At 63.2% G+C, this 21,278-nt stretch overlaps 1 protein-coding gene across 3 annotated transcripts; it reads left to right on the forward strand.

Moving 5' to 3' along the window:
- Positions 1-274: 274 nt before the first annotated feature.
- Positions 275-20,973, forward strand: TRAF2 (TNF receptor associated factor 2). 3 transcript variants are annotated; one of them, XM_029202804.1, is made up of 11 exons: positions 275-333; positions 7,448-7,664; positions 8,125-8,203; positions 8,368-8,466; positions 12,571-12,732; positions 13,506-13,580; positions 15,140-15,214; positions 16,672-16,998; positions 17,480-17,657; positions 18,205-18,353; positions 19,001-20,973. In XM_029202804.1, the coding sequence occupies exons 2-11, from the start codon at positions 7,477-7,479 to the stop codon at positions 19,217-19,219; spliced, it is 1,551 nt and encodes a 516-aa protein (XP_029058637.1). In that variant the 5' UTR covers positions 275-333; positions 7,448-7,476; the 3' UTR covers positions 19,220-20,973. The 3 variants fall into 3 exon arrangements, with proteins under 3 accessions (XP_029058637.1, XP_029058639.1, XP_029058638.1); XM_029202806.1 differs by lacking the exons at positions 275-333; positions 7,448-7,664; positions 8,125-8,203; positions 8,368-8,466 and adding an exon at positions 8,549-8,595 and having other exon boundaries at positions 8,794-12,732; XM_029202805.1 differs by lacking the exons at positions 275-333; positions 7,448-7,664; positions 8,125-8,203; positions 8,368-8,466; positions 12,571-12,732 and having other exon boundaries at positions 12,746-13,580; positions 15,140-15,360.
- Positions 20,974-21,278: the final 305 nt, after the last annotated feature.

Raw genomic sequence — 21,278 nt, forward strand, 5'->3', positions numbered from 1 at the left:
GCTCCCTGCGCGCTTCTGGTAGGCTGTTGTGTCAGTCAGTCAGTAGTGAGGGCCCGAGGTGGGAGGGGCGGGGGAGAAAGCTGGCCAATCGGTGCCCGCTGTGGCTCTCTGCGGGCACTTGGTAGGCTTTTGTGTCAGTCCGTCAGGAGGGAGGGCCCGAAGCAGGGGGCGGGGGAGAAAACTGGTCAATCGGGGCCCTGTGTGGCTTCCTGCGCTCTCCTGGTAGGTCTCCACATCAGTCCATCAGGCGGGCTCGTGGGCGGGGCGGCGGCGGCGGCGGCGGCGGCGGCGGCGGCAGGCGGGCAGGCAGTTCCGGGCGCGCGGCGGCGGTTGGTGAGTCGCGCTGCGGGGTTTGGGGTTGGGGTTCGGGGTCTAGGTCGAGGGGCGGGGGGGGCGCGCGGTGCCAGGAGGCCCGGCCGGAGGCACGGCCGCCGCCGCGCGCGGGCTTGAGGGGATTTCTCGGAGCCGGAAACTGAAAGTCGGAGCGGGCCCCTCACAGGAAAGTTCGCGAACGGCGGGGCGTCCACGGCGGCCGGCCCAGGTCCGCGCGCGGTCCACGCCCCCCGGGCCGCCCCCGAGCCTCGGCTGCGGCGCCCCACCCCTTCTTGCCCCCGAGGGGCTTCCTGCCCCGCTCGGGGTCCGGACGGGCTCCGCGGGCGGCCTGGACCTCGGGGATCGCCGCTTGTCGCTTGCTGCCCCGGGCCCTCTTCCCGTGTCTCCGACCCCCCTGAGCTTGGGCCTTGTCCGACGGTGACACCGAGCCCCGAGGTGGATGGGGAGGATGCAGGGGTCTAGGGAGCTGCCGGGGCGGACGGAGCCTGGCGTGGGGACTCAGAAAACTGCTGTGTGTGCGGGGCCAGACGCTCCCTGGAGGCAGAGCGGGCTCCTCGTGGACCGGACGATGGGGACGAGGGAGAGCTGGGGACAGCTGCGCCTGTGACAGCAGCCGCTCCGCCCGGCCTTGAGTCTAGCAGAACAGGGGGCGTGCCAGGCCTGACGCCGGGCCCTGCGTGACTCAGGGACCACATGTCCCCGGCGAGGACGACAGCGTTTAGCAACTCAGTTACTGGCTTTAGGTGGGGGTCCCAAGCAGCCCAGAATTGTTGTTTGGGTTATTTTTAACAGCTTTATTGCAGTGTAATTTACATACCGCAAAACTCACCGTTGCTTGAATTTCAAACAAACAAAATCCTAAGCAGTGCTTTTTTGGAAGCTTTTCTGAGGAGTAGAAGCTTTCAGTGCTTTCGGCAGTAGCATCTCCACACGTTCGAGCAGCCGCTCTCTCTGATGCCAGGCCCCAGCCTGGCCGGTGCCCCACCTCAGCCCCACGCCTGGGGACACAGCCCGGCCCCCGTGAGGCTGCAGCTCCTAAAGGCCGGAGCTGTGATTTGGGCCTCTGTGCTCTCTGGTCCTTTGGCCTGGGACAGCCCTGAGCGCACCTCCTGACACACCCAGGCTGCGCCATGGGCCCTTCTGGTGTCCCCCCTGCGTCCCAGACCTGTGCCACCTGCGGTTGCATTGTGCCCTGTGGCCCTCGCCTGTTGGCCACATCGGTAACGGTGCTGCCCAGTCTCCCCAGCTCCACGCGTGCCGCACAGCAGGAGCCTGGAAACATCCATGCGGAGCGACAGAGTGCAGGTCCCGTAGGTACATCACAGGCTCACTCCCTCTGGGGAGACAAACACGCATGTCATTCCCCTGGGGACCTGAAGAAATGGGTTGTTTCAACAGTGGTCGTAAACTGTGGACTAGAGCAAGGAATTTACAGCCATCACTTGGTGCTGGAGAAAATGTTTTCTCCGGGAAGAAAAGGCCTTCTGACTTAGTTCTGAGCCAGGTGTGGGCCCCCCTCTGGCAGTGAGAGACACCAGCCCGCCTGCCCGCCCGCCTGCATGGTCAGCACACCAGCGTGGACTGGGCACGGTCCGGCAGGTGGGTTTCCACCGCAGGGCAGCGCACACATGGGCAAGGGGAGGAAGGTGCAGAGAAGAAAACGCAGAAAAAATGACCCACAGGTTCCACAGATCATGCCAAGAATGGGGTGCACCCCTTCCGTCTGTTCCTGTGTCCACACCTGGGCTTGTTGCCCTGTCCTCCCTGTGTCCTGGGCCTGCTCCTTCACGGAGATGGGTGAGGATCGCTCGCAAAGGCCTGGGCGGCTGAGCCTCGGGGAGTGAGGGGGGCAGGCTCCGCGGAAGCTGTCCCCTGGCTCTGAGCAGGAACAGAGTGGCCACCGTGTTCCCTGCAGGGCCAGCAGGCGGTGGAGATGGCGTTTGGGGCAGGTGTTCTTGGGGACTGGCTGTGATTTAGGGAGGCGAGGACACAGCAGCGGTGGGGGTAGGAGGTGAGTAGTGGAGGTGACTACAGTGCGGGCTCCAGGATTGGGGTGCCCTGCTTTGTGGTGGGGTGGCGCCCGGCTGGGCCAGTGGTGCAGCACGGAGGAAGGGTCAGACACGGATATAGGAGCCAGTGACCGGCGGGAGCCTTGGGAGCACGGAGGGCACCCCTGCACCTCCCATGGGCCCAGGCCCCTCCTCCCTGCCTCCAGGCCCGCGATGCTGCCCGGGCCGAGGAACGGTGCGGGGAGGCGAGGGTTGTTCAGGAAGCCGAGCAGCAGAGGCCCTGGAAGGCTGGGGGCCTGAGGGAGGAGCCCAAGTCCCCAGCTCGTACTTAAGGGCCTCGGGAGGCTCCTGCGGTGAGTCAGGTCACAGTGGACGGTGGCTGGGCCCAGTGGTAGCAGTGTGGTCAGGTCCTGGATGTTTGTAGCGGGTAGAGCCAGTGGATTTCCTGGCCCGTTTGAGGTGGGCGTGAGGTGGGGCTGAGGCCTCAAAGGGGCAGAATCGCTGCGTCATTGATCAGCGTCTCCCTGTTGATGGCCCCAGTTTTTCGTAAGAATCTGGGTGTGTTGATGGCACGAGTAGCTGTGAGTGGGCGCGGGCGGGAAGGGACAGCGCAGCGTTTGCTGTGTGCTTTAGTGTAAACGGCTGTTGGGCGTTAAGTTGGTACCAGACCACTTGGCATCACGTTGAGCTTGAATGAAGATGAAAGTAGCGTCAACGATAACGTTCACGTGGATGAGAACACACGCTGTGTGCGGTCACAGGTCCCCGGGAGTTGCTTCAGGAGTCTCGGACCTGGGGGGCCCAGCGTGGCATGCAGCAGGGGCAGCTTTCAGTGGAGCGTGGATTTGGGGGAGTTTGGTTCTTGCGTTGGGGCATCCCAGAGGGAAGGTCCTGGGTTGAACCCGTGTGTCTGCTGGCAACAGGTGGCCCCCGGCAGCCAAGTGCTCCGACACCTGATGTGATGTCGGTTTGGGCAGCAATGTAGCCTTCTGAGAATTAGTCCCTGACCCCCACACACCGGGCTGAGGACGGTGGAGCCCAGCTGCCCAGCAGCCTCCGGCTCAGTCGGGGTCTCTGTGATTTCTCACAGGGACGGCTCTTTCCCTGGGTCCTCCTGCTGTGTACCCAGGCGGGACCTGGGCTTGGGAAGGGGGCACAGGAAATGGCAGAACAGCGGTGGGGTGCCAGATGCCCCCCACTCTCCTGGGGGTGGGGAGGCAGGAGGGAGATGCAGCCCCACCTGGGGGGGCTTCTTTTGTGTTAAAACCGGTTTTTGAGGTTATTCTGCCATTGTTAATATTATGAAGCAGGGTTATTCTGGATAAACGTGCATGGGTGTACCATAATTAGGGATTTCACCATCTTTCTTTCGACTCTCGGGAATAGAAACTCCATCTCTTTCTTTTTAAAATGAGGCATACATACAGCAAAATGCACAAGTCCTAAATGTACAGCCAGATGCACCTGTGTCCACATATACAGTCATGCCTTGCCTTCCGGAAGCCCTCACATCCCTCAGGCAGCACTGACCCTCCCGCATGGAAAGCTTCTCTGTTTCGCGTCTCACGGGGTTTCTGACTCCAGATGTGTGGGTTTCCCCACACCAAGCAGTTCTGCCTGGCTTTGGTTTTTTTTTCTTTGCGGTACGCAGGCCTCTCACTGCTGTGGCCTCTCCCACTGCGGAGCACAGGCTCCGGACGCGCAGGCTCAGCGGCCATGGCTCATGGGCCCAGCCGCTCCGTGGCACGCGGGATCCTCCCGGACTGGGGCACGAACCCGCGTCCCCTGCATCGGCAGGCGGACTCCTAACCACTGCGCCACCAGGGAAGCCCTACCTTTCTTGATAGATGCCGACTGGGCATCCTGCAGTTTAATTCAGTTCTGACACTGGCCGTCTGGAGTTAGCACAGACCCCTTGTGTTAAGGGTTTGGTTGCACAAGGCTGCCCCCACCCCACTTCAGATGCCAGTGGGGAGGCGGGGCCTCCCATACTTCTGACTGACCGACTGTAAATTGAGGGTCCCCATGACCCCCTCCTTGCGGTCAGTAATTTGCTAGAAGGGCTCAGAGAAACATGCCTAACAGCCCGCTGGGAGGGACACACAGGGCCAGGTACAGGGAGGGACGCGGAGCCTCCATGCCCTCTCCAGCACCCCCTTCCCAGCACCTCCACGTGTTCAACCCAGAAGCTCTCCAAACCCGGTCGTTTAGGGTTTTCACCGGGGCTCGGTTCTGAAGGCAGGATTGATTGAATCACTGGTGATTAAGTCAATGGCCAGTGTCGCCGCCCCCGCCCCCCACCACGGAGATGCTCCTCTGTCCCCATGGCTCAGGAAGCCCCAGGGGTTCTGGGTGCTGGTGCTTTGTGCCAAGAACCAGGACGAAGACCCAACGTCTGTTGTATCCCAGTTCCCAACCCCAAGGGTAACTGCTGTTCTAACTTCTATCGTCATAGGTTAGCTTCGCCTATCCTCGAGCTTCACGTAACTGAAATTATCCTGTAAATAATGTTTTGTATCTAGTAGAAATGCCGTTTCAACAAAATGCAAGTTTCTTGTATAAAGTTAGTGCATTCACGTCTGGAGCATATTTGGGGAGTGAAGTAAGTGTGAGACCAGGGCCGGGCTGTGTGGGAACACTCGTTCACACTCCCTGGTGAGTCGTGTGAATGGATGTAGTTCTTGTTTTTTACCACCTCACCTGAGAGTCAGGATTTGGAAAATAAACTGGAAGCTTGGAAGGACCAGTAGGGGTGTTTGGTTCCATATTGGAGGCTTGTAACATCTGACCCCTAAGTACAAAGGCTGCCGGTCGCCCAGCCCCCAGCCCTGTGTGACTGCTGGTGGGTGGGGTGTGTGGCACCAGGAGGGTCCGAAAGGGCCAGAGACGCGGAGGTTTCTTCTGATGTTTGGGCAGGTCGGGTGACTTTCAGCGCTGAGTTTGGGCACGGCGCTTTAGAGTCTGTATGATGTTTTCCATTACAGTTCTTGAGGGTTCAAGTGTATAACTGTGACTTGAATAAGACATTTAAGGCCTTAAGCACTGAGACCTCCTAGGGCGTGGCAGGGGCGCCCTCTGACCGCCCGCCCTCCTGCCGCGCCAGGTAGCTGTGACCGCTGAGCGGGGAAGACGAGGCCCACTGTGTGTTGGGGCCTTTTCCTTCTTTATTGCTCAAGAAAGAGACCGTTTGTGGTTCTTTTATGTCCAACAGGAGTAAAGGTCCATGGATTAATAAAATGGGCTCAATCTGCCACAGAAGGTGTGGTCAGTCGGCCAAAAAGTGTTTCCCCCAGGTCGGCCACATTCGGGCGGAAAGTCATCGCAAAAGAAGAAAGTCACTCCTGACAGGTCCCCTGGAGACTGTGTTTGAGATTGGCAGTGAGAAAAGCGTCACCCTCATCCTTACGCCTTGCACGAGCTTCATTTTTTATTTTGCTTTCTGGCCCTGCCTGTGTAAAACATGGCTGCAGCCACAGAGGCCTTTGTGTTTCATCTTGTTTATTTTGTTTGTCTATTTATTTATTTATGGCCGCGCCGCAGCTCGTGGGATCTTAGTTTCCCCAACCAGGGATTGAACCCGTGCCCTCGGCAATGAAGGTGCGAAGCCCTGACGAGTGGACCGCCAGGGAATTCCCACATTTCATTTTATTTAACACCTTATAACAAATACGGGGTTTCGACCTAAAGAAGGTGGCTTTTTTTTTTTTCATGTTATATTCAAAAATAAAAACTCCTCTTTCTCATGTAGTTTGGAGCCATGATATTTTAAACCATCAAGGTTACAAAATCAGTTTAGTTAGCATGACCAGAAAAAGAGGGAAGCTAGGAACGTGATGCCTCTCACGCGGGAGGGAGTGCACCTTCACGGGCCTGTGTTCCAGACGCACACACGCGTGTGGCCACCACAGCCTGATCTTGAGCTGCCCTGGCCCACACTGGGGGCGTGTCCGTGAGCTCTTGGGACTTTTTGTTCACATCGTCCACCAAAAGGTTTTACTAATAAAGGCACCTCTCATGCTTGCACATCTGTGTTGTGAGGGCTTGAAGGAATGAGATCCTCCAGCTGTCGAATTGACAGATGGACCCTCCAGGGGCCAGGCCTGCCAGTGTGAGGAGAGCGCGAGAGAGGCAGAGGTGTGCCCTCCCGAGGTGCCCGGGCACAGCGTCCCTTCTGTCGGTGGTTGGAGGCAAGAATGTCGGTTGTGAAACGTCCTGGGAGCTGCCGAGGGCCCTCCGAGTAAGGCCTCCTGTGTTACGGACCCCACAGCTGATTGAGAGTGGCTTTGCCCAGCAGCTAGGGGGCGACACCGTCTGTGCTGTCCCCTCGGTGTCAGGCCAGCTTAGGACAGTGCACGTGGCCCCCTGTGCACGGTCGCTGCCCAAGCAGACCCCCCGCCTCCGCGCCCCAGAAAGGGGCAGAGTTTCATAGCGTCCTGACTTGACCATGCCCAGACCCCAGAGCAGACGTGGGCGTGTGTGCTGGGGGCGTGCGGGGGCAGGGAGGGCTCTTCGGGGATTTGCACGAAGGGCTGGGGTGGCCTGCCAGGGTAGCGGACGAAGAGCAGGCCTCTGAGCGCTGTGGGGGGCCCTCCGCCCGCTCGCCCATCCTGGGTACCTTGCGTGGCGGCCTTACCAAGGCCTGGTGGACGGCGAAGGGCAGCTCTGAAGCGAGAGGGACCCTGGCTGTGGGGACGGAAGCAGAGCAGCAGCTGCACGCAGGCCGCACCCCTGTCCTGGGGCTGAGGGTTGGTACGGCCGTCTCCTGGGCCTGCCCGGGGCCGTCGCCTGCCAAGCTGTCCAGTGTTCTAAGGACACATTCTCACCTGGAGCCTTGGGGAGACGGCAGGGCGCAAGGATTGGGGTCCGCGATCACGGTCAGATGCGAGCCCGGCCAGCTGGCCTGGGAGCAGAGGCCTGGGCCGGGCGGCCACAAGGACAGCCCGCTGGGCCCAGGGCTGCGGCGGGCGTGTGGGTGCCCGCTGTCTCAGCCTTAGCCCCGCCTGCGCTGGGCTCCCCGGAGCGCTGACGTCCTGCCTCTCAGAGGCCCAATGGTCCAGGCCTTGCACATCCCCGGACCCGCCGTGACACGCTGTGCTCTCCCTTAGGACTTGGCCTTGGTGGGGCTGCGGTGCTCATGGCTGCAGCCAGCGCGACCCCTCCCGGCTCCCTGGACCTGCTGCAGCCTGGCTTCTCCAAGACCCTCCTGGGGACCAAGCTAGAGGACAAGTACCTGTGCTCGGCCTGCAGGAACGTCCTGCGCAGGCCCTTCCAGGCTCAGTGTGGCCACCGCTATTGTTCCTTCTGCCTGAGCAGCATCCTGAGGTAGGGGCGCCGGGAGCTGCCAGGAGCGGACACTGATGCCCGCGTGGCCCAGGGCTGCTTTGGTGTGGGGTGAAGTCAAGCATCTCCTTAGAGTCTGTTTTCCCTGCTTCTCCTTGTCTCTGGTGGGAAGCGGACAGTTTAAAATTGCCTGGAGGCTCCCGCTCCCTTTGTGCTGGGCGCCCGAGTCCCTGCGGGGTCGGGAGGTGGGGCCTCCGGCCCGTCAGCAGGAGGACAGCAGCCCCTGGTCCTGGCATCCGTCTGCGCGGGTCGCATTCAGACGGGCCGGGGTTTGGGGCTGGGCCCCGAGTGTCTCGCACGGTGCGTCGTGTCCGCTGGCCACCCCGGTGGCCGACAGAGGTTCCAGAGCCCGAGCCGTGGCGTGGGCCTGTGTTGGTGAGGCCGCGGGTCTCCCACCCTCCACGGCGGGTTTCACAGTGCGGCCTCCCCCTCTCCCCACCAGCTCCGGGCCCCAGAACTGTGCCGCCTGCGTGAACGAGGGCATTTACGAGGAAGGCGTCTCTATCCTGGAGAGCAGCTCGGTGAGTGAGCCGTCCACGCTGACGGTGTCAAGGGGAGAGGGAACCTGGGAACGGCCATGGGAGAGGCGCCCTGGTCCCGAGCCTCCCCGCAAGGCTTGTGGTGTGGGGCGCCAGGCGGGTGGGCATCTGGGAGGGGGCTTACCCGAGGTACGCTCTCTTCCCAGGCTTTCCCGGACAATGCTGCCCGCAGGGAGGTAGAGAGCCTGCCGGCCGTCTGTTCCAGCGAGGGCTGCACCTGGAAGGGGACCCTGAAGGAGTACGAGGTAGGGGCTGCCCTGCACTGGCTGAAGCCCCTCCCGCAGAGCAGCTTCAAGCCCGCCTGACTCCCGCGGAAGGGAGTGCAGCTGCTGCTCCGGACGTGCCCACCTAGACTCTGGAGCCGGGGGAGCCGGGTGTGTGGCCCGGGGTGGGGTGCTCACCCTGTCTGGGCTGTTTCCTGGTGTGTCCGTGGACGCGGTCCTCCAGCCGCAGTGCGGTGGCGGTGAGCAGTGGTGTGTGCGGGGACCCTGGTCCGGCCCTGAGAGCGCCGCGCAGGCAGGAAACTAGCTTTCTCGCCGACGGGACTTCGTTGTCTTTCCTCACTTGGATAGCGCTGCCACTGGAAGACGCGGGAGTAGCTTGCACATCCATTCTGGGGTCACAGGAAGGCATCTGGCCAGTGACAAGGGCAGTGGCCGGGTGCGTATCTTGCAGGCCTGTCTCTGCCGTGTGAGGCTGGCATGTCGGGGTCCCTGTGTGCTGGGCCTCCGGCAGCTGAACCTGTGGCTGTGAGCCCCTCCGGACACTCTTCCTGGTGATCAAACGCCCTTAAAAACTTCCGTCTCCAAGGTGCCTGCGCGTGAGTGCTCCCAGTAGCACCGTTCCCGGCAGCCAAGTGTCCCTGGCAGAGGGCGGGACACACAAGATGGGGGCTGGTCGTGCCACGGAATAGTGTCCAGTCACGAGAGGAAGGGAGCCCCGCCCCAGGCTACAGCGGGGACGGACCTTGGGGATATCACGCTGAGGCCACTCTCAATCAGCTTTGGGGTCTCAGTGAGATGAGCCCAGCAGAGGAGGACAGAACGTGCGGGAACCAGCCCTGTGAGACAGGAGGTGGAGTGGAGGCTGCCCGGGCCGGGAGGTCGTGTACAGTGGTGCAGAGTAATGGGCTGGGTCCTTAAGGTGGGGAGGCCTTGTTGCTGTCCCATGCGGCCGAGGCTGGCGAGGCTGGAGGGGCTGTTTGCAGGGGACCCGGCTCGCCTACGCCCAGGGCTGCCCAGGCCACGGAGCAGCCTCCCTGCCATGGGGTGGGCGCCGGGCTACGACTGAGTCACAACACAGGGGAGAGCCTGTTGGCTCTGGAACTGGGGTCCTGGGTTCCTGGGGCTCCTCCCTCCTGCTCCCGTCCCGGGCGCTGCGCGGCGGCGTCCTCTGGTCTTCTTGACCGACTCGACCTCGTGGGCTTCAGGCTCTCGGTTGCGTTTTGCCAGAGGAACAGCTTGGCCGTCTCTGGGGAGGAGCCAGTGGTCGGGTGGACAGAAGCTGGGCTTTCCTCTGACGGGCACCTGGAAGCGGAGGCCTCTCTGTGCCCTTCCGGGGAGTAGGACTGCAGTCCGTGGACAGAGGCCTCCGACGCCCAGGGGCCACCGTGGGGCAGGGGCGCAGGCAGGGGGTGCTGCCACCGAGGCCCTGCTCAGCAGACGGGCCTGAGCTGTTGTTGCCCAGCGCTGTCCGGAGAGCCGGCCTCAGGGCAGGGTCTCTCCTGGGCGGGTGGGGAGCCCCGGCAGGGAGTGCAGCGGGTACTGTGTCACCTTTTGAGGGGACCAAAGACCCCCAGGGACAGGCGGAATAACCCCAGCTCCCGAGTCCTCTGGGGTTTCTGCCGTCTCCAGGCCGCTGGTGCGGGTGGTGGCTTCGCAGGCCCCTGGCCGAGGGCCTGGGACTGCAGCCAGCCCGTGGGCCCTGCGCCGGCCCTGCAGGCATGTGGGCTGGAAAGTCCCTGGCTGCACCCGGGGAACTCAGGAAAGTCCCTGGGGGTTGGTCACGTGGGAGACGGGCACTGCTCTGGGTCTCTCGGTGCAGCCTTTGACGTTGGGTAAACCTCTCTCTAGCTGGGGTGAGACCCCACCTCGGGGCGCGGGGCGGCCACCTTGCTGCAGCGGTGGCCCTGCTCCCAGCCCGGAGGCAACACGTTTGCCCTTTGGGTTGCTCAAAATTGGGGCGGTGCTGGGGGATGCTGAGGCTGTGGCTGAGCTCCTGAGAGTGTGGCGAGGTGGGGCAAATCCTGGCCAGCCTTTGAATAAGTTTTCCCTTTGCAGCCATGTCTAGTATTTTCTAAAAATTCAGTGAATTAGGACTCCAGTTCAGTTAGAAGGTGTTAGAAGTGGCTGCCAAGTACACATAGCAGCCCTGGGGACTGCTTTTCTGGAAGTGAGAAGCAGGGGCTGCGTGGAAGGAACAGCAGGGAGAAGGGGCCTCGGGCTTCAGAGGAGGGGTCCGGGCGGACCTGAGGGAGGACCAGCTTATGGGGACATTTTGCAGCTGAAAGGTGAGCAGAGTCGGATGTGCTCACGTGTCAGGGAATCCAGAGTTGAAATGCCTGAGCATTTAGCTTGAGCTCTGGTTGAAGTGTTGATTCCCTGAGCCATCTGGTGGCAGTGGGAGCCCGCAGAGCCCGTGCCAGCCTGTGAGGGCGCTGCTGCTCCTGCGCCAGGTGCGCGCTTCAGGGGCTCTGAATCCCAGGGGCACCCGCTGAGTGGCGAGCTGTGTGGGGCTGGGTGCTCAGCGCTGGCCGCGGGCGTCCCTCTCCAGTTGTCCAGTGGCCCCGGGGCTCACCCTTGAGCGTATTCTTTTGCTCTGATCAGATCCAAGTGCCCTCTGGGTGCTGTCGTTTTTGTTTCATGAGCGTGGTTGTTTCCGAGGCTCCCCTGTGGCTCGGGGTGATTGTTCGGGCTGTGCTCAGTGTGGCCACACCAGGGCCCTGTCTGGGGAAGCTGGGGGTGCCCTGGCGGTCGAGGGAAGCACCTCCCGGGCGTGGCCGCCGTGGAGCCTTTGAGGAGCTGTCGCCGGAGCAGGAGCCCTCGGGGAAGGTGTCCCCTCTGCTCTGCTCCCTGTACCTAGTGGCGTCCTGCCCACCCGCACGGCCGGTCTGTGTCCTGGGGCCGGGCCTCTGCGGCAGCGTCCGCGGAGACCCGTCGGGTTGAGTGGGGTCGCCGGGGAGGCTTGCTGAGAAGGCTGAGTTCCATCTGACGTGTGTCCCTGCGGGAGACGTGGAGCCCGGGGTCCTGTGAGGAGGCGGGAGTGCCACGGGCACCACATCTGAAGTCTCCACACCCCGGCTGCTGGGAGAGCACCACATGTGCCATGTCTCTGGGGTTCACCTGGCACCACTTCTCGCTCCCCAAATGGTGAGCTTTGGCCCTGGCAGCCAAGCCTGCTGCATGGGATGGAGACTCGGCCGGCCTGTTCGCTCGGCCTCGGACTGTGGGCCACGTGGAGACAGAGCCCGCGTGAGGCTCCTCCTTCCTCAAGGTCACTGCGGTGGAGCTCTGCGAGCTCTGCGGGGGCCCTGAGCTGCCCCAGCTTGTCAGGCGCCCAGCCTGAATCTTGGTGGAGGTGCTGACCCCACCACGTGGATGTGCTCGGTGCCCAGGCACCAGGGGTCGATTTTGTGTGATGCGTACTTGACCACAGTTTTTAAAAAACAGCAAACAAACCGTCATCTCCCGTTCTCTGCTTACCGGCCCGCCCTCCGTGCCCCTTCCCGGCCGGCGTTTCCTGAGAGCTGCGCACAGCTTCTGTCTGTCCCCTAGGCTTGCGGCCCTGTTTCCTGGTCCCACCCTTTCTCACCTCTTCAGCCGCTGCCACCTCCGCTCAGCCCGCTGCCGCGGCCCCCTAAGTGCTGCGCTGCTCAGGGCCACGCCTGTCCGGGTCGGGCCCTCCCCGCGCTGCTGGCTTTACTGAGCCCCGCCTGGGCCCCGCCTGACCCTTCGGAAGCCCAGGCTGGGCCCCTGCCTCCCTGGCCACGTCACCCTGCACGTCCTCAGCTCCAGGAGGGCGGGGACGGGGACTCTCAGCCTGGGCGTCGGGACGGGTGTGCGCTTCCATCCGCTTCTCGCTCTGGTCCCCACGGCATCACTTCTCTGCCCTCCGTCCACTTAGAACCTGTTCCCGCAGCCCCTCTCATTGTCCCCTCTGTGTCCCGAGGGCGGGGTGCCGCCGGCTGGATCTGGGTCCTGATCTCTGCGCTGGAGCAGGGGTAGTGGAGTGAACGCGGTGGCCCCCATGGCCTAGCGCCGAGAACGAACCCAGACCGGTCCATGGCCGGCGGGGCAGTGGCCCAGAACCCCACGGGCGCTCCGCCGACACATCGCTCCCTTCGTTGCCAGAGTGGCCACGAAGGACACTGCCCGTTCGTGCTGACCGAGTGCCCGGCGTGTAAAGGCCTGGTGCGCCTGGGCGAGAAGGAACACCACCTGGAGCACGCGTGCCCGGAGCGAAGCCTCAGCTGCCGGCACTGCAGGGTGCCCTGCTGCTCGGCCGACATGAAGGTGAGCGCACGCCCGGCGGCTCGGAGGCTCCTGGCGGCCCCGGGTCGGGGGCAAGCTTGCACGGGGGGACGGCAGCGTGCGGCCACGCCACCCTCGCTCTCGCTCGGCCAGCAGCCTCCCTGGGTTCACGCTGAACAGGCCCCGAATGCCGTGTGGCTTTATCTGGAAGTTGTCGCTTGTTTGTGAAGGGCGGGCCACCTTCCCGTGGGTTATATCACGTCTGGAGCTTCACAGGCTTCCTGAGGTCACGAGTGAGCTCGGTGCCCACGTTTCCAGAGTCTGTCCATGTGGGTCACGTGGATCTGCTGGGTCGGGACCCAGACGCCCCCCTGTTGTCTGCAGGTCTCTTCACCTTCAGCCTTTCCCTGTGGGTGTCTTTTTCTCTCTGCCGTTTGTTTGTTGAAGAAGCCGGCCGTTAGCCTGCATTTGGCTGGTCGGGTCCTTGAGGTGTTTTTCACGCCCGGGAAGCTCAGCTCTAGAGGCAGCCCAGGGCCCGAGACTTCGGGGCGCCCACCCTGCGCATCTCGTCAGGGGTCTCGGAGGTGCTCTGGCCGCTTGGGTCCCCCGCCACCAGGAAGTCCGCCAGCCTGGCACCCGGATGGCAGTACTCTCGGGGTGCTGGGGCGCTCCTCCTCCTGGTGTTGCCCCAGCGGCTGCCGGGCGAGGGCAGGTCCTGAATCTGCAGACCCCCGTGTCGCATGCCGTCTCCACCTCGGGGCTCAGGAGCGTTGCTGGCCCGGCCCCAGCTCTGATGGCTGCCCCGTCTCTTCCAGGCGCACCACCAGGTCTGCCCCAAGTTCCCCTTGACCTGCGAGGGCTGCGGCAAGAAGAAAATCACACGCGAGAAAGTAAGCGCTCCCCTGACGCCCCTGAGCAGCGTGGTGTTCAAAGGACAGGCCACACCTCTGCTCTGGGGGCGGGGTTCCCAGGGGTGGGGTCGCAGGCTCCTCCTCTTCCCGCCACCCCCCTCCCCCCCCTCCCACTGCGCAGCCTTGCGTCTGAGCCACTTGGCCACAGGGAGCGGGGATCTGGGCAGTTGGACTGTTTACCTGGCTCTTCTCTCTGCGGGAGGTCTCTGTCCCTGAGGACTCTGTCCCTGAGGACAGGACGGTGGCTTGTCTGTGCTCCTGCTGTGGCGATGGTTCCACAGGCAGGCCCCCAGGCCTGCCCTGTCTGTGCTGGGAGCTGAGTCGGTGGTGGCGGCCAGGCAGCCTCCATGCTCTGGGAGAGAGGGAGGGCGTATGCTCACATGCCTGTGGGAAGCCCGCACCTGGTCCCCGGGGAGGCAGCTGCAGTTTGTTCGATGAGGCCCCTTCGTCTCTTCTTTTGAGCTTCTGAGGTTGAGCTTTCGTGGATTTGTCCAACGGTTACAGTGCTCCAGGGCAAGAGCTGGGAAGAGGGTGCTTCCAGAAGCTGGTGGGGCGCGGACCCCTCCCGAGCTGTCCTCGGTCGCGCACGCCTCTCCCACGTGATGGGTGAAAACAGCATCCAGGCTAGTTTAGGTGGCATTTCTCAAGCTGTGAGCGTGACCGAGAGCTTTCTGCCTGAATTTCACCTGCGTTTCTTTTCCTGGGGAGCATTTGTGACTCCTGTGCATTTCTTGGCAGGGCATTTGTCCTCTGTTTTCTCTGTTTTTGGAGCTCTTTGTATATCAGGGCTGTAAGCTGCAGTTATTTATCCCTTTAGTTAATGGTACTTTTGGTTTGTTCCTGTTTTGGGGGGCACTTTTCAAGGTTTTTCTCATTGTCTCTGGATTTTGATCCAGAGTTGGGATCGTTTTCCGCTCCCAGGTGCAGAGGAAATTCTCTGTTTCCTGCAGGCGTAAGTCTGATTTCCCACATTTTGGGTCCCTGGCAGGTGGAGGCCAGTGGCTGCCCCTTCCCCTCCCCCCACTCCTGGCAATGCCGGTCTGGCTGTGTCTCCCTCGGCCCAGGCACTGCTGGGTCAGCTGGCCACGCTCTGGGTCGTGGGTTCTGCTCTGCTGAGTGTGGCCATGGGCCAGCACCACGCCAGGTCCGCAGTGGGGCCTGATCCCTGGCCAGGCTGCTGGTCTCAATCCTGGCTCCGTTTGGAGCCCAGGCTGCCGGCCCCCAGGCCCCAGGGCCTCGGACCGGCCTGTGAGGGAGGGGGTGGGCAGGGCTGCTCTCTGGGACGCAGAGGCCCACGCGCGGGACGGGCTCTGCGGGCGATCCCAGACGGCCCACGTGCCTCAAACACACACGTGCACGTGTCTGCGTGTGTGCGTGAGTGTGCGCTGCAGCTTTGGGAGCAGGTTGTGGGGTTTTGTCCGGCCCGAGCGCGCAGAGGCCAGTGGGGCGGGTGCAAGGGTCCTTTGATGGGACGCGGACCCAGTCGGTGTGGGAGCGGCTGGAGCAGAGGAGGACCGGTGTCTGATGAGGCCCGTCAGTTTCAGGACCACGTCAGGACATGTGGCAGATGCCGAGTCCCCTGCAGGTTCCACGCTGTCGGCTGCCCCGAGATGGTGAGTCCAGGTCTGCGGCGGGACCACCGGGAGCTCCTGGTTCCCAAGCAGAGGCCGGCGGACGTGACCGCGCCGTGCGGACACGGTCTCCACTCCACCTCCAATCCGGCCCTCAGGTGTCCCGGCTCTGTCCGCTCGTCCCCCAGGTGATCTCTGGTGCCCAGCCTTGACCGCCCAGCTGCTGGGAACCCCCAGCGTGTCGCAGCCCCCTGAGGTCTAGTGATGCCCCTCTGCCCGTCCTCTCACCTCACCCAAAAAGCACACCTTGCTCCACCTGGCTCTTCTGGCCAAAAGCGCAGTGGTCGTTCTGGAGCCGCCTCCTGTCTCTCCCATCACATCCAGTCTCCCAGAAGAGCCTCCATTCTGCCTGCAGACGGGTCCTGGAGCCTCTCTGCCTCCCCGCCTCACCCCTGTGGCCTGCGTGGCCCTCCTGCGTCACCGCACCCCGGTCACCGGCCTGGCTGTCCTCCAGCACGCTGACTTGCCCCAGGCCCTGCCCCACCTCCTGTCTGCCCACCGCACCTGCCAGCTTCTGTGCGGCTCCCTCGGGCCTGGGCAGCTCCCTGCTCATGTGCCCTTGCCCTCCTTTCCCACCTGTTCTGTGCCCCCGAGGGCTGGGCGTGTGCAGGCCCTGCAAGCAGAGGCTGGCTCCATAGATACGGGCACACCAGCCCTCTGCTCTCAGCGACACCCCAGCAGCATTTCCAGTGGCAGCAGTCCTGGGGGTGTTGTCACTTGGTGACTTCACAACACTTGGTCTCGGTGTCCTGCTTTGTTTTTTCTAATGAGGGTGAACAAGGGCAGTGCCCCTCCCGTTCCCTGGGTTTGTGCTTGACATCCTGCTTCTGGGCAACACGGTGCTGGTCATTTCCCGCTCAGGTCCGGGGATCCCTGGCGTGGGGGACGTTAGAGGCCAGAGGAAGGGCCTAGGGCACACGCTGCCACGGCCTCTTCACGTCCCAGTGAGGACGAGTGTCCTATTGACCCTGTGGATCCAGCTGGCCTCGGCCCAGCTTCCAGAAGCCTCAGGTGCCCGGCCATCCCAGGGCGCTCCCGGGCGCTGGGCCTCACGCGGAGGTTCGTCCCTTTCTTTCCACTTTAGGCTTTTTGAGGCTGTCTGATCCTCCAAACTCGTTGTGGAGCTTTGGAAGGGATGTGGCTGCAAAGCCAGATCCATAGGGACTATTTAAGATGAGTTCTATCCCTCTCCCCCCCCGCCCAGCCGTGGCCACTTCTTTCGCGGTGTTTCTCCCATCACCTGAAACACGAGTGAGTCACGTAGGGAGGTCTGTGTTTCGCAGACGTGGTTGAGTTCAGACAGTGACAGATGCAGTGCTGGCAGGTGAGCGAGAAGGCAGGTCACCCTTGTGTCGCCGCCGCGCGCCGGGCTCCGGTGCTCCAGCGAGGTGTGCGGCCGCGGGCCCCCAGGGCTGAAAGCGGGCGTCGTGCCTCGGCAGGTGGAGGGCGAGAAGCTGCAGGAGCACGAGGCGCAGCGGCTCCGGGAGCACCTGGCCCTGCTTCTGGGCGCCCTCCTGGAGGCCGGGCCCCCCCTCCTCAGCCAGGGCGAGCAGGGCTGGGGGGCCAGCACGCCAGGCCCGGCGGCAGCGCCCTCCCAGGCGGCGGAGCTGCTGCAGAGGTGCGAGGCCCTGGAGCGGAAGACGGCCACCTTCGAGAACATCGTCTGCGTGCTGAACCGGGAGGTGGAGCGGGTGGCTGTGACTGCCGAGGCCTGCGGCCGGCAGCACCGGCTGGACCAAGACAGGATCGAAGCCCTGAGTAATAAGGTTTGTGCCCGCTCGCCCGCGGTGCCCAGGCCTCGTCGGGTGGGTGCCAGGGGCTCAGGGGGCTGCAGAGCCAGGAGTTTGAGGGCAGCGCCTGCATTTCCAGCGGGCACTCGGCTCTCCGCGCTGGGCCTGAACAGAGCTCCTCTCTGAGCCCGTTCCCCGCAGGGCCCGACACGGGGCTCAGAGAGGCCGATGGTGGAGCCTCTTCTCTGACTGGGGGGCAGAGGTGGCCGTGGGGAACGTGCCTGGCGCTTCATGCGGGTCCCACGAGCGAGCGCGTTTCCTCCTGGGGTTGGGGGTCTCGTGGGCATGGAGCCCATCCGAGAGCAGCTGACCCAGCAAGGCTGAGGCACTGTGCACGGGGGTCGTTTCATAGCGTGTTCCTCCCAGAGGGAAGCTGGTCTCTGTGGAGGCGGGTGAGCCCCAGGCCCCTCTGGCCCGGCGCCCCAGGGGCGCGTCCTGACGGGCCCCGTGCCCCCAGGTGCAGCAGCTGGAGAGGAGCATCGGCCTGAAGGACCTGGCCATGGCTGACCTGGAGCAGAAGGTCCACGAGATGGAGGCGTCCACCTTCGACGGGGTGTTCATCTGGAAGATCCCGGACTTCGCCAGGAAGCGCCAGGAAGCCGTGTCTGGCCGCACGCCCGCCATCTTCTCCCCAGGTGTTCTTCCGGAACTTGCCCTCCCCCTGAGCTGCTGCCACCCTGGGCCCCCGCATGTCTGGGCTGGAGTCTGTCCCCTGCTGCGGCCGGGAGCAGCAGGGTCCCCCGGCAGAGCCAGCTCCTCAGCCCACAGTCACCAGCCTCACGTCAGGGTCACATCTCGTTCCTTAAACGGCAGGCCCACTGTGTCCGTGGTCGCCCCCTCTGCTCCCCGTTGGACATGAGACTTGTCCAGGTCGGGCTCAGTCCAACCGCAGCCCGTCTGCCCAGAGCCCCTGCCTGGTGCTCAAGTCTCAGTCCAGCCCCTGAGGTTCCTTCCCGGTTGGTAGCAGGGCCAGGGCGGGGTCGCATTTAGGGTTTCTTAGAAGTGCTGTATCTGATTACTACTTCCATTTTCAAGAGAAGTCTGTTTGCACGAGCAGCTAACTGCGTGCCTGGAGGAGAACGTCCCCTCCTTGTGCCCTCCACCCTGAGTGGCGCGTGTGTGTTTCCTGGGGAGGTGGCTGCATGGGCTGAGCCCTGGGCGCTCACCAGCACCTCCCCACAGCCTTCTACACCAGCAGATACGGCTACAAGATGTGTCTGCGCGCCTACCTGAACGGAGATGGCACCGGGCGCGGGACGCACCTGTCCCTCTTCTTCGTTCTGATGAAGGGCCCCCACGACGCCCTCCTGCACTGGCCCTTCAACCAGAAGGTGCGCAAGGCCCTGCCCCGGCTATGCGGGCACGCGGGAGCCCGTGGGTGACCGGTGTCGGCGTCACCACGCCTCAGTGCTTGGGCAGTGTCCATTGTCTCCTGGGCCATGCCGCTGGTCAGCCACTCGGGACCAGCAGTTAGTGGTGGTGCTGCCTCAGAGTTTGTTCCAAGGAAGGGGGGCCGCCAGGGGGCCTTGATCTGAGGGCATGGCCCAACCCTTGGGAAGCCAGAGCCCACGCGGGGGAGGAATCGGAGACCCGGGCACTAGTCAGGACAGACGCCATGACGACGCTGGGCAGCCCCGTGGCCCTCGTGGAGGAGGTGGCGTCACTGAGCGCGGGGCCGGCTCGTGCTTCTCCCTGAGGGGTGCTGTTCCTGGGGGCGGGGACAGCTGCGTGAGCTCTTTGGTGAGAAAACGTCCCTTAGACAAGTGTCAGAAAAAAGCACAAATGGACGTGGCGCGGGGTCCTGGGCTTCAGCCTCGGATCCTGGTGTCAGTGGACAGAAGACGCCGGGATGGGCACAGATGGACAGACCCGGGCCGACCCGTGGCGGCCGTGCTCCTGGCACTCGACTGCAGACCGGGCTCCCGCCGGCTGGGCAGGCTGTGACTCACGTGCTGTCCCCTGGGCGCTCTCCTCCCAGGTGACCCTGATGTTGCTGGACCAGAACAACCGGGAGCATGTGATTGACGCCTTCAGGCCCGACGTGACCTCATCCTCGTTCCAGAGGCCGGTCAGCGACATGAACATCGCGAGCGGCTGCCCGCTTTTCTGCCCTGTCTCCAAGATGGAGGCCAAGAATTCCTACGTGCGTGACGATGCCATCTTCATCAAGGCCATAGTGGACCTGACAGGGCTCTAGCTGCTGCCCACGGGAGCAGGGCCACTGTGCTGGGCGGGCACCTGCGAGCTCACGTCCCAGAGGCAGGGGCCGCCTCCCGGGAAGGGGTTCAGCCCAAGGCCATTGGGGTGGGCTGTAGGCCCGTGTGTCCCCAGCAGGTGGGCCGTGCAGGTGTGGAGCCCTCAGCCTGCAGCGGGGCGGCTGGGGCCACAGTGAGGAGCTGCTGGAGACGAGGGACGGTCTCGGGCCCGGCTGCCACTCCAGGGAGAGCCCTGCTGGGCCAGTCTGACCAGGCCGGCAGGCGGGGAGGGCATCCCGTGTCCCCTGCCCAGTGGCGCGTGCAGGGCGCATGTCCAGCACCCCCCTGCCCAGCCTCCGCAAGACACGTTGGCTTCCCTGTTGGGTGTGGAGGAGTTGCTGTTATACCCTTGAATCTCTGCGGTGAGTGGTGTCCATCTGGCTCTCGTCCTGGCCATCAGTGACTTTGGCCAGGGCCTCCTGGCCTGCTGGCCTCCACGCCCCGTGTGTCGCCAGCTTCTTGAGTGGTTCCGTGGGCTCCCTGACACTGCAGGCTGGCTCGTGCGGGCCTCAGTGAAGCCAGCCATTCTCTCTTCTGGGATGTTACTAGCTGGGCAACTCCTCGTCCCTCAGGCTCCCCAGGGTCTGCCCTGGAGAGCAGTGCCATGTGCGTGCCCCTGATTCTGGGCCTGCCCCGCCCCTCCGTGCGGGGTCCCCCGGCCTGGAAGGGTGGCCGACAGCTTTGTCTGCATTTGGGACCTGACAGGTGGCATCTCCCCAGGACCAGGACTTGCCCGGCCTCCAGGTGTTTCCTCGACAGCGGCAGAGCCTGGGCAGCCTGAGCACAGGCTTGCACCTCGGCTGGACCCAGTCAGGGCTTCAGCCCGGGGCTGCAGGATGGGCACGGCGTCCTGGCCGGGAGCTGGCCACACCCAGGTGCACTAGTGACCGGGACTGGGTGCTCAAGAGTGGAGTCCTTACGAGGACCCATGACAACGCTGTCGCTTCTCTGTTTTGAGAAGTTGAAGAATTGAAAAGCGCAGAATAATAAGCTCCGTGTGTCCAAAATTAACACGTGTACACGTTTTGAATTCTGTATTTTAATTAAAAAGAAACATTGCAGAAAAGTTGAAGTCCTGCTTCCTTTCCCTCTCACCACCTCCTTCACTGGCCAAGGCACCGCCCTCATGGATTTGGCTCCTTTTCTGTTTGAATTTCTGTCTCTGTGGTCACCCACAAGTAAGGCTCGTGTACCCAGTCCTCTGCAGAGCCCTCTTCCCCTCCCCCAGGGGAACGCCTGGTGTGCTGAGCACCGCACGGCGGGCCAGGCGCAGACACAGACGGTGTCCCTCCTCCACGTTCCCTCGGGCACGTGCCTCCCCGCTCTGCCCTCCTAACCTGGACAGAGCATCCCCGCTGCTGCCCGTCCCATCCCGTCCGGCCCTTGCTGCTCGTGCGTGCAGGCTTGTTGCTCCTCCAGGGTCCCTGCCTGCCGCCCGCCTGCCTGCTGGGTTGTTGGTCCTGTTTTCCTCCTGGTCGGAGAGAGCTCCCAGTATTCCCGGAAACTGGCCGTGGAGCACGTGCGGGCCATGTGTGCAGGTGTGCACAGAAATGGAGCGCTTGTACACATGCGGGTCATGGACAGTGCCGCTGGCCACTTAGTCAAGAAGTCCCAGCCCCCTGCCCCCACCGGCCTGACAAATACTGTTTTCTTCTGATGGTTGGGGTTTTTTTAAATAAATAAATTTATTTATTTGTTTATGGCTGCGTTGGGTCTTCATTGCTGCACACTGGCTTTCCCTAGTTGCAGCGAGCGGGGGCTACTCTTCGTTGTGGTGCGTGGGTTTCTCATCGTGGTGGCTTCTCTTGTTGCGGAGCACGGGCTCTAGGCACGTGGGCTTTAGTAGCTGTGGCTCACAGGCTCAGTAGTTGTGGCTTGCAGGCTCTAGAGCGCAGGCTCAGTAGTTACGGTGCACAGGCTTAGTTGCTCCGTGGCACGTGGGATCTTCCCGGACCAGGGCTCGAACCCGTGTGCCCTGCACTGGCAGGCGGATTCTTAACC

This window comes from Monodon monoceros, unplaced genomic scaffold (assembly GCF_005190385.1).
Source record: "Monodon monoceros isolate NGI ecotype Baffin Bay Population unplaced genomic scaffold, NGI_Narwhal_1 Super_Scaffold_5, whole genome shotgun sequence".
Lineage (NCBI taxonomy): Eukaryota > Metazoa > Chordata > Mammalia > Artiodactyla > Monodontidae > Monodon > Monodon monoceros.